At 45.5% G+C, this 12,659-nt stretch overlaps 1 protein-coding gene across 4 annotated transcripts in view; it reads right to left on the minus strand.

Annotated features, from left to right (window-relative positions):
- Window positions 1-12,659, minus strand: part of CORIN (corin, serine peptidase) — a 229,110-nt gene that overhangs the window by 57,403 nt on the left and 159,048 nt on the right. For 2 of the 4 annotated variants that reach the window (XM_038556027.1, XM_038556025.1), the window contains 3 exons: window positions 11,076-11,186; window positions 9,240-9,356; window positions 5,297-5,404 (listed from right to left, as the gene is read on the minus strand). The exons of 1 other annotated variant lie outside the window; for it this stretch is intronic. In XM_038556027.1, coding sequence (XP_038411955.1) covers window positions 5,297-5,404; window positions 9,240-9,356; window positions 11,076-11,186 — 336 coding nt within the window. The remainder of the gene's footprint in view (window positions 1-5,296; window positions 5,405-9,239; window positions 9,357-11,075; window positions 11,187-12,659) is intronic. One more of the 4 variants, XM_038556026.1, reaches the window with a different exon arrangement.

Consider the following 12,659-nt stretch of genomic DNA (forward strand, 5'->3'; position numbering starts at 1 on the left):
GCCTGCAGGAGCTGGGCCCCACTGGGGGGTGAGAGGCAAGCACGTGCGCTGGGCAATCTGCCCAGGCCCCCCGAGGACTCCAGGCCTGACCAAGAGTCATTATTTAATGAAACTCGATGATTTGGCCAACAAGTGAGATACGTGCAGAAAGACTGGTAATAAGGACTGGGGTGAAACAGCAAAACAGCTTGGAACCACTGCTCAATTTAAAGCATCTGAGGGCTTCGAGGAAATGATGTTGGTAAGGAGTCTGATTTTTTATTTTTATTTTTATTTATTGATTTGAGAGAGAGGGAAAGAGAAAGAGTAGAGAGGGAGAGGGAGAAGCAGGCTCCCCACCGAGCAGGAGGCCCAACTTGGGGCTTAATCCAGGACCCCGAGATTGTGGCCTGAGCCAAAGGCAGACCCTCACCAACTGAGCATCCAGGCGCCCCCGAGGAGGAGTCTGATTAAAAGCCCTCCTGACAAAGTGCAATTAGAGTCTCCATTTACTGGAAAAGAGGGAACACCGTCAAGCTGGCATAATCCTGAGAATGAGTAGAGGGTGCAGAGAAGAAAAACACACACAGAGGTGTGGGGCTGGCTCAGCTTATCATGTCCACGGACTTACAAAAGAGGAGTAACATTTAAATATTTTGATTTTGCATCATAAAAAAATACATATTCCTCATGACAATAAAAACAATGCCAGACACATAAAGCAAAAGTCCACCGTCTCCCTGCCCCCCTTTCCCTCACCTACCCTCAAAAACAACAGACTGGCTTCGAATCCTTCCCTGCCTCTCGCTGGCTCACATCTCCAGGTGTGTCTACACACGGATGGAGATTTGTGTTTGCTTCCTCTGCCAACGTAGAGTCGTACCATTCCTGTCACTCCTCAACTTGCTTTTGTTGCTCAGTTATTCATCATGACCGTCTTGTAAGTCAGTAGATGCCACTCTAACTATATTTTTCCTGATTTAATTTCACCCAAAAATGAGATAATTCACAGAGGTTTTTGATGTAGTCTTTTTTTTCCCTTGTATATGCCTTTCCCTTCTCTCTCTTCCTCTACCACCCTATCAAGTTTTAACTGTTTATTGGTATAATTTATTTAGATGATTAGTAGACCTACCACATGGATATTTGTTCTCTTTGGTATGTGGAAACCATATCGCTTTTGATTTGGGATGTGCTATAAGCCTTCAGTGTTTCCGAGCCAAGGAAGATGAAGGGATGCAGGGACGGTCCTATATTATTCTGGAAATCTCTTCTGAATGTGATAAGGGCGATCGAATCTCGTGTTTTATTCCTCCACAAGGCATTTCTCGCGGAGTGTCAAGCAAGATAGACTCTCAAAATACCTGTCAACCGCAGGTTCTAGGATTCACAGGATCAATAAGCTTTTTTATCTTAAGACTTGGACTCACCGGGTCCCTAGCTTGACTTACAATCGCCACGAGAGGGCAGTCGTGTTACAGACATGAGGCTCTTTACTGTTTTCAACACAAGTTTGAGGCTGTGCTTAGCACATTGTCCTGAACACAGATGAGGTTTAATAAATTCCGCTGAAAAAATGGATCCTAATGGAGTCTTAATGATGTCCCAACTTTCAAAGTCTAAAACCACGTTGGTTAAATTCAACCTAAAGATGGGATTGTTAACTCAGTGATGTTACGTCCTTGCCATGATGATGCAGTACTCAGAAGCCACTGGAAGTCCTGTGTTAGATGGTGGTCACTTACATGAGGAAATGTCGCTTTCAACGTCCATCGGCATATATAATAGTCTAAGATTCATCTTTGCCTCAAATTCTATATTTTTCTTAATGATATTTATCATTATCTTCAATAGTTTCATGAGGTTTATAAGGTGAACACCCACCTATCACCTAGATCGAGAAATTGAACTTTGCCAGACATCCCAGATGGTCCTCCGTGTACCCTGTCTTCTCCTTTCTCCATGGAGTAACTACTGAGTTTCATAGTTATCACCTCCTTGTTCTTCATAGTTTTTTTAAAGAGCTTATTTATTCATGAGAGACACAGAGAGAGAGGGAGAAGCAGGCTCCCTGCGATGAGCCCAACGTGGGACTCGATCCCAGGACCCCTGGATCACGACCTGAGCCAAAGGGAAACGCTTAACCCCTGAGCCACCCAGGCATCCCTCTTCTTTATAGTTTTATTTCCTAAGTGTGCCCTGTACCCTGAATACTATAGTTTAAAGGCCTGACCATTTTTTAGAACTTGTTTTATCTTCTAAGTCTCTTAATCTGGATTCCCCCTCCATCCTTTTATTTTTAATTAATGTTTAACTCTTGAAGAACCCAGGGATTTGACTGTAGAGTGTGCCAGGGTTTGAATTTTGCTGACTACACATTCTTGGTGAAGTGAGGTATATTCCCCGACCCTTCCTACCCTGAATCTAGCAGGTTCATTAAGTCTCATCCCTTAGGTAAGACAATAGGTGCTACGGTGTTCTTCCATCAGAAGGCAAAGTATATCCGATTTCTTTCTTTTTGTGATGTCAGCAGCTGTAGATGCGCCATGCCTTGACCCATTAATTCACCAATTCATGCCACCAAATGGAAACAACTGGTTACCAAATGGTGACCAAATGGTAATATTCTAATTCAATCATTTCTTTCTCACTCATTAGTTGGGAAAGCTTTTAGAAAGAGATCACTCCTCTCATCTACCATTTGCTCGCAAGGACCGAAGTCCTTAACCATTATGGTGTTTGGGTCCTTTATCACACCCCTATACTAGTCGTTCCTTGAGATCTCAAGGAAAAGCAGTGCATTGAGAGGGTGGTAGGAAATTATTCAAAGAACAAAACTGTCCAATTCCTCAATATTGGAGGGGAAAAAAAACAAGGGTAAACATGTAGAAATAACAGTTGATGAAACACTGTGAGGAACCTGAGAATCCTTGGGGTATGATGGCCATCCCTGGCTTCACACAGCCACGGCGATCATGGGCACAGAGCGGTGGGGAGAGACACATGCCCAGGAACTGCTCTTTCCACGGGGTTCCCCCGTTGTCTGATTGCATACTACAAGGTGGAAGTGATGGGTTCGTCCCTCACACCCGAGTGAAGGGAAATAACATGCCTGCTCCCACTCCCTCAGGCAAGGACATGTTCTTATTTCGCCTCCCAGCAGGGCACAAACACGGTAACGATTCTGGGTTATGAGTGGATGTGGGGATACTATGATGCTTCAAGCCCATCAGTACACCCTGTCATCAGAGATGTGGTTTTTAGGCTCCCCCCAAAAGGACAATGCTGTGTAGTTGCACCCCGGAATCTAAGTAATAATAGCCTCTCCAGTGGTAAAGATCTTCAAATAATTCCTCACATTTTCAAGTGCATGAAGTTTTCTGGGAGAAGATGCTACGGGTCCAACTTTACAGACAACCAAGTACAACAAGTACCACCACGAAGCTCTTTGAAACATGAGAAAAAAACTTCTTTACTTTCGATTGGAAGTTATTTTTAATAACACAGAAGGAGTGAGGGACCAGTGACTAGCCCAGTGCCTGGTACTCAGAGGAGGACAGGATCAAATGTCTGCTGAGTGTATATGGAAAGAGCCAGGCAGGAACATCTGTGGTAAATGAAGGAGCTGAAGAGACAGTGAGATGCTGGGGACACTGAGTGCATTTAAAGACCCTAAAGAGAAAACTAATGTAGAAGACATGAATGGAAAGATGGCAGTGTGTCCTCCCACACTGCAAAGTTGTCTCCAGGAAGGCAGAAATCACGTCTCCCTTCTTTGCCATTAAAGTACCCAGTGCCCCTCCCAGAGCCTGGAACGTCGTACGCACGCTCTACATGAGCCAGATGAGCCAGGGTTACCCAGTGCCCTTCTCTCCACTTCTCTTCTTGACAGGTGTAACGTACTTCTAAATTTTGACATATTTCAAACATGCCGGAAATGGGACAACATACACCTGATACTCCTCACCCAAATCTCACACAGGCGAACACTGCTCTTTCAACATTTTTTTAAAAAAATCTAACATGAAGTGCCATTCCATGCTGATGACCCTTGAAACCTTAATAATAAACATGTATCCTTGAGATGACCTTGTCACTGTTCAAAGTTACTCATGCCAAGTTCAAGGTGAGGTAAAGAAAGACTTCTGAAAAAGCTCCAGAGCAGACTGGGGGGGATAAAGCAAAGTGAAACAACAGAACCAAAACACACACACACACACACACACACACATATACACACACACGTTTACATCAGTTTAGAGTGCATAAAATGGCAGTATGCCTTGATGGTCAGATTTACGTCTCTATCTCAACTGTTTTCTCATCTAGAAGTGAAAAGGGGCTGGGTATTGTGCCGTTAGCCAAACAGTTATCAAATCCTCATGAAAATAGGCAAAAAAAATTCTTCTCCATCTGGGTTTTCCACTGACTGCCTCCCTCACACTCGTGGGGTTCCAGAAGCAGTCCCTAGGAGCTCTACTGTGATGCAGAAAGGCCACCAAGTAAAACCAGGACCCTAACCCTTCAGCCTTTCAACTAACTGAAAGCTGACAGGCCTACTTCTGAATCTCAAGCCCCGAGCTGAAGATGAGGCCAAAAATCAATGACAAAAAGTGAAAGAAGGGAGCCGAATATGAGAGCACAGCCCCCAAGTAAGGACTCATCACTAGAGAGATCAGAGTCCTGCGGGGCTTTCTGATCCAGTTTCAATTTCCCACGAGAGCCCGTATAGCCCACTACTATCCCTGCCCATCGTCTCCTCCCCAGTCATTCCCCTACAGAAAGCTAATTTAGAGGGAGCCGATTTACCCAAATAGCTACAAGATTGTGACAGGTCAGCAAAATTCCTGGAAAGGTGAGAGTACATGTTATTGGGAGGATGGACTGCCACCGTTTGATGCGGCTGTGTAGACGAACTTTGTATTTGCTCCTGGGCATAAAGTCTCCATTTTTGAAGCCGTGCCTTAAAAGAGAAGATAACATCTGCTCATGGTTGGAGCCAAGAAAGTAATATATGGGAGCTGATGCTGAATTGAAACGAACGGTAATGATATTAAGCCATCTGGATTTATAGGCCATTCACAATGACACATTTGTTTCTCGTTTTACGTTAACTGAGACCATTTTGTTTCTTTTCTGCTACCACATGCAACCTTGAAAAAAGAAAAAAGAAATATGTGTATATATATGTACACACACACACACACATCTGGAGGGATCCAGACTTCAGCATTTATTTCAATGTCAATTCAAAAGAAAAAAAAAGCTAAATGCATATCCTGACACAGTGATTGCACTTGTCAGCTGCTGTACTTACTACAGTTATTTAGACTGTGGTTCGGGTCACAAAGAGAGTTACCACCACATGAATCAAGGCAGGAATTGTAGAGGCATCTTTGGTCACCTTCTTGACATGGAGTCTGACCTACAAAGGGGTGGGGGGAAAGGCACATTTGCTTTCATCATCTGTAAATTCCTTACACTAGGATTGAAAGTATCAAGGACGTCTGGTGGAGCAGAGGAATGACACAACTTTAATTCCCTTCCAATTTCTCCAAAAATATTGAACACATGGTTAAACATGTAACTTTCTGCATTAATTTTCCTGGCAACTAGATACAACACAGTTATTCCGAAAGGATTCCGCAGGAACAAAGAAATGAGAGGCAAGCTATCCCACGAAACAGGCTCTTGTTGCTTTCAATGGGGGAGAAAAAAAGTGTTTGATGTATACAGGGTGAATAAACTTGATTACAAAATAAAATTTAAGTGGCTGGAGAGAATGGCCAACATAATGATCCTGGAATCTTGAATATCAAATGGTATGATTTTAAGGACTCATTTGCACCCAACTCTAGTCTTCCCCCTAAGGAAAATGTTTTCCCTAAAAATAAATAGGGCATCAACACCCATACACCTTGGATACTTTGTCATGGTGCCAGTCTATGCAGCTGCTAACCATATTTTCTCTATGTCCTTGGAAAGTATCACTGGCCTAGCTGCGATGACCTGAGAATTGGGTTTCTTGTTTCCAAATGAATGAAAGCGGTAGCGTCAGCCTAATGGCTTTTCCTTAAGGTATGTAGAGAGGAAACTGCTTTCCCCATTGATTTCCTGGTCATTTGTAGGTTAAATGGATAAGGTAATAAATCACTGCTCATTCTCTTTCTAGCTCTTGCTCATTATAGTCCATTACTTTCAGACTTGTCATCTGGAGTCTAGAAAATCTTGCAAGATGTTTTTAAGTGTAAGTGACAGTATGTGTATATACATACATATAATCACTCTTACCTATAATTCTGACACAGTGTTTATTATATTGACCTCTTTCCATTAATGTGCAACAGTATATATCATAGCCTTGAGGAAAAGAGATGCCACTCTTTTTTTCTTTTTTTAATATCATCAGAGTCAAACCATCTTTGCAAGGTAAGCCAGGCCAATTTCCATGAGTTTCATTTCTTAAATAAATTTAATAAGACAACATACATTCATTCTTTCAGCAGATATTGAGTGCCTGCTATGGGACAAACTTATGTGACATGAAGCATTAAAAGATAAAAGAGGTGAAATGGCTTATATTCCAACTAGGGGTATGGCCATGAACAGAGAACCTTACAATGCTGTGTGATTCATTGTGCCACTGAAGGTATCTGTAAGGCAATAGCAGCAGACTAGGATAGTAAGGGAAAAGCTTCTCGAAGGAGTTTTTAAGGCAGTTGAGTTAAGTTGGCATAAGAAAGTAAAATGGGTTTCCCAAGCAGACAGCAAAATATGCAAAGACTGGAGTGGGAAGGGCACAGTTTGGCACCACTAGAGCCTCAGAAAGGCTAACCGGGAAGGCTGAGAGCAGCGCCTGAGGGCTGTAAAGTCCTGAATCGTGAATAGGGCCCATAGGGCCCAGTCTTGAGTAGCTCCTACTACCCTCCCCAACCTCTGTAGCACAGCCAGCCTGCGATCACCGGTGACAATATTCTGAAGTTAGTACCCTCCCCTTCAGCCGGGTACCCTCTGAATGATAACGCCTTGCTCCTTTACTCCCTGGGACCTTTGACCAAGCAGTTCCCTGTGTCTGAAATGCTTTTTCTTCCAGGCCTACTTTCCTTCGTTGAGTCAACTCCACTCAGTCTTCAGATCTTAGCTCCAATATCTCTTCCTCAAAGAACCTTCCCTGAGGCCCTGTACCAGGCCATGCATCCCATATATGGCACATTGCTCCCTGAATTTTCCCTCATGGCCTATGCCACTCCATAGTTCGATAATGACTTGCATGGTTATTTGTATCATGCCAATCTTCCCCAGGAGTCTGGAAGCTCCAACAGCTCTTTTGCTTGCCACTAAATCCCCAGTGCTTAACCACATATTGGCATATAAATACATTTATTAAGTTGAATTCATTAGATTAAGTAATAGATGATAAAATTTTACTTTTGATCCACTTTATCATATGACTTTCTTACATCTCACATTGAAGGAAATAATTTATAAATCTCACCATTGCATAGTGAAGAATCCAAAATTATCTCAAACAGAGACGAATTATGTAGAAAGAACAATTTAATCCCAAAAGGAGGTGCTTGGCTGATATGCACATAATAACCCATGGCCAGAAAAGAATCTGCTTCTGAATTTTAAAACTGGTAAAACGAAGCACTCGTCTGATGTTTGAGGTATTAAATCTGTGATTAAAAGGGTCTCCCTCTAGGTCAGGAATGCTTTTTCACTAAGGCTATTCCAATGACCAGTATTCATTAAGACAAAACTAATTTAGCTACAGGTGACCAATCTCAGTAGCTGATTTGTGATACAAATATTTTTTGTATTAAGGCATGTTTTTGCACAACAGCCACGTAGTAATAGCTCACACTTACCTTGTGCCAACCCTGTGAGTTTGCAGCACAGAAACTGAGACACAACAGAGTTCAGTTACCAGCCTCAAGTCAAGCAGATAGAAGGTAGCAGAGCTGGTGCTTGGACCCCGGGCAGCTGGGCCCCACGACCCCCTTCCTAAGGACTAGGCCGTACTGGTGGGTGGCAAGGTCGCTGATAAACAAATGCAGTGATTTTTAAGTCCCCGGGGCCTCCTACCAGCCCGGCGCCAAGAGATGCTTCTCCACCAAGTGGGGCTTCAAACCATCAGCGTGCAACTTTCTTTTCTGACACAGATGTTGTTGAAAAACCAACGTATTTGACTTACTTTTTCTTTTTGAGCTTCACCGATGACACCAGCGCCCCTTTCCGAGTGCGGTGGAGCGAATGGCTCCGTCATGCGAGGCATGAAACGGCTCCACTAAATCACTAGCCTCTGCTCCCGAAGCCAGTTACTAGCCTGCACACTAACCAACTAGGATTTAAATAAAAACTTAAAAAATAAAATGACACTGCTGAACAGAAAGGAAGGAAGAATGAAAGGATGGAAGGATGGAAGGAAAGGCAAGCTTCTCTGACCTCAGTTACTTTAGGAGCTTTTCACGTTTACTTGCAGAAGCCAGTTCCTCCAGTTCCTAACTGGAACCTAATCTCATTCAACGGGAGTCCCCCGGATTCAGCTGTCCCATCACCACCCTGCTCACTTTGCCCCAACAGTGACCTGAAGGTCCCTGCTGCGCAAGGGTTCAGCCCCCGCCCGGAAGGACATCTCAGGGCGAGAGGCTCGGGGACCACATGCACCACGGGGGGAGGGGGCGGACGGTGGGGAAGCATGTGCATGGGGGGTGGGGAGACGGTGGGGAAGCACGTGCATCACGGGGTGGGGGGTTGGGGAGACGGTGGGGAAGCACGTGCATCACGGGGCGGGGGGACGGTGGGGAAGCACGTGCATCACGGGGGGGGGGACGGGGGGGAAGCACGTGCATCATGGGGGGGAGACAGTGGGGAAGCACGTGCATGGGGGGACGGTGGGGAAGCACGTGCATCACGGGGTGGGGGGTGGGGAAGCACGTGCACCACGGTGGGGGGGGGAGACGGTGGGGAAGCACACGCACCACGGTGGGGGGGGGGGGAGACGGTGGGGAAGCAGGTGCACCACGGGGGGGGGGGGGCGGAGGGTTGGGAAGCACGTGCACCACGGGGCGGGGGGGTCGGGAAGCAGGTGCACCACGGTGGGCGGGGAGACGGTGGGGAAGCAGGTGCACCACGGGGGTGTAGGGAAGCAGGTGCACCACATAGGCTCGCGAAGCAGGTGCACGCAGGCGGCACCTGTTAGGCCTCCTGCGGGCCCCTGTGAGCCCCGGCTCCGCCAGCCGCGGCCGCACACTCACCGGCGCCGCAGTCCTCCTCGTCCGTGCCGTCCCTGCAGTCCTCGTCGCCGTCGCACCGGAACGTGCTGGGGATGCACTGCCCGCTGCGGCACTCCGCCAGGCCCTGGCTGCGACAGGCTGCGGAAGGCGGCGGCGCTCACCCTCACCCCCGGTCCCCCGCCCGGGTCCGTCCGTCCGTCTGTCCGCGGGTGGGACACGACGCCCGCCCAGCATCACCAAGTGACGCGCCCCGAGTGTCTGCAGGGTCCCGTCCGCGAAGGAGCGAGCCACGAATCTGCCTCAGGCCAAGCGGTTTGGGGAACAGCAGGTTTTCTTTCTAGACTCTTCCCTGCCTTACTCCGCCCGGCTTACTGACAACGAACTTTTTCTCCATCAGGACACGGTGAGAAATTGTGCTAATGAGGCTCACGATCGTGGCTTCACTACCACCCAGAGGTCACAACGGGTTAAAGGCTTGGGGTTCGGTAGCCACGTGCTAGGCGGGTGTGCACCTGACCTCAGGCCCTGGGACGGGCTTGCCGCTGCGCACGAGCCAAGGCTGTAGAACAAGGACCCTGAAGTCTGGAGAGGTTCGTGTTGTCTCAAAGTTACAGACTGTTAAAAGCTGGTGCCGGAATGGGAAGGCAAGCTCCTGGTCTCCTCTCATCTTACTGAAAATGCCCAAGGATTTCCCTTTATTCCAACCTGATCTAAGGGGCCGACAAAATGACGTGTGTCAAAGAACTCAGGACCCTGCACACAAGAAACACCCGATGTCAACGCCTGCTTAGGACACCTGCCAGTCAGGATGGTCACCTGGTTACTAACCTGCCTTCCTCCAGGTTGCCTACATTGCATCCCTGTTGTCTCCTGGAGCCTCAGAAACCCCTGTATCATGTGGCCTCAACCTTCGCTGAGTTACTGGCCGTGTCACCGCTCCCTATGCTTGAACCAAGGGTCAGCACCCGAATCCTTGGACGTGAGCCCCAGGCCCAGCTTCCCCAAGATCCATGGAGCTGCAGCCCACTCTGTTCCACTATGTCCGCCAACAAGACTCAAGTGATATTTCCAGTTCCAACTCAATTTGGGAAGGGGATAGTTGGGCATTGCATTTGTTAATTAATTTAGATGACTTTTCTAATGTCAGAAATCATGCAAGCCAGATTTCTTTTTTTGCTTTTAATTATAGGCAAACTAAATAATCCACTTTGTCTATTTTTATTAGACAGTAAAGGATGGGATAAAAACTTTAATGAGTTTGAGCATGCGTAAGATGCATCATATTAACTCTTTCGGGTCAACATTGCTCTCTTTTAACACCTAGCTTCAAGATTCCAGACTGTTTACTCACCCAGAAACACAACAGCCCATAAAGTTATAATTATTATCGTGGGCTCTGTGTAACTCTATGAACTCTATGAGAGCTTGCTTCTCTCTGGCAATTCTCTCCATGTCCTCCCACAAATGGTGCCTGAGAACATATTTGGACCCTCATGCAGGGAAGCTTAACTGCTCATATGCAGTTGGCAGGAAAAATTCCTCAATCTTTGGGAAGAACATCTCCTTTGACAAGGTCACCATTGCAGACAGGAGCTGCGTGGCCAGCGATGGAGAAAACAGACACCTGCTTGGCCAGAGCTGCCAAATTAAGCTTGGAGGGCTGGGGAGAGACATGTGCAAGCCAGAGACATGACATTGGTATTGTCATCACTTTGCTGAATTATCATCTTTATAGATTAGACTCAAAATATAACGACCTTCCCTTTGAATGCTGGATAGTCTATTTGTCTAAATGGGTAAAAATGAAAAAAAAAAAAAAAAAAACAACAAGCAAATGGAAATCCTCAGGGCACTCACAGCAATTGACCTCGTCAGACTTATCCACACAGTCATGGTCACCGTCGCACACCCACTCTATTGCGATGCAGCGCCCATCTCCACAGCGATGCTCCTTTGTGGGATTGCAATCTGGAGAAAACAAAAACTCGTGGGGATGTAGAAAATCAGCATGACAAACGCTTGGAATGGAATGACTCCTAGCTCCAGGTGAACAGAGTCTGTTCCAATTGTTCCAATATCGTTAATACTTTTTCTTTTTCCTTTTTTTTTTTTTCGTTAATAGTTTTTCTATGATGGGCCTGGCACAGTTAAAATGCCACCGCCTACACAAGCACGTGACCCACTGACCACTATCTCTGTGGGGTAAGACCCGTCTGTTTTTCAGATGAGTAACAAGTGGCCAGCTTTCTCAGGACCCATAGTTCCTGTTTTTTGTTTTGTTTTGTTTTGTTGTTTTCTTTCCTTATGGAAAACACTTGATTTGTACAGTGGCTAAAATAAACAGAACTGCGGTGTAGATTTCACAATGTAGATAGCTGATTGGATGTATTTGTGACCATGCTACCATGTTTCTAAGAATTGTAACCACCTCTCTATGGAAAATTGGGAAGGCAAATATCTCCATTTTCCCCAATGCTTAGCTTTGCTTTCTATTTTCTATTCTTTCTATCTTAATATGTACATTCATATGGGAAAAAAAAACTGCTGGGTAAGAAATCCGGAATATTTATATTTTTTTCATGATTCTTTTTAGCCTGGATTTAACCTCTTCCCCAAACTATACATTCCTGGAGAAAAAAAAAAAAAAAAAAGGAATCAAGCAATGTTTCTTCTCACAAAGAGCAGAACCTATAGTATTCTTTACCACGAGAAGTGGAATAACCTTAATATAAATAACACTTTAAAAGAAGTATATGGATTCACAGGTGACAGATTCAATACTGGGGAACTATTATGAGTATCTGTTAACGGTGCCACTGCCACTAACACAGACTCATAGAGCAACCATGGATCTGAAAGGACAAACTGATCAATAAAGTAAGGTGTATGGAAGATGGAGTGCAGGGAAAAGAAGAAAGACATAATAGATCAGATGCCAGCGCAGAAACCAGAAGAACCACCACATGCTCAGCCTGCTAACAATGGGCAGCTGGGGGCAAAGACTGACCTAAGGGAAATAATTACCAGTGCATAGGGGCAAAGTCACCCCAAGAGCACATTTCGTGACATCCTACCATCTTCAGAGGAATTAGGTTGAGTGGTAAGACCATTCTTGATCACACAGTAACTATACCCTAGCCTTCTCCATTGACCTGTCCAACTACCAAGCTACACCCAAGCCCTCCACCCAATCCCCCACACTTCCCTTTCTCTTTTCTCCAGTGATTTCACTACTAAAAGGAGGTTTTGGATTAGATCACCTGTAAGGCCTCTTCCAACTCTAAATTCTATGATATATACAATCAAAACTGCCTCTCATTATTTGTCCCATGATTACTCAGTCCCCAAAGAGAATCCATATCTACCTACTAACATGTGGGATTATTTGTACATATGCACATTAACAATATTTTTATGGATGTAGTGAGGGGGCAGCTAGAC

The sequence above is a fragment of the Canis lupus genome, chromosome 13, assembly GCF_011100685.1.
Source record: "Canis lupus familiaris isolate Mischka breed German Shepherd chromosome 13, alternate assembly UU_Cfam_GSD_1.0, whole genome shotgun sequence".
Taxonomy (NCBI): Eukaryota; Metazoa; Chordata; class Mammalia; order Carnivora; family Canidae; genus Canis; species Canis lupus.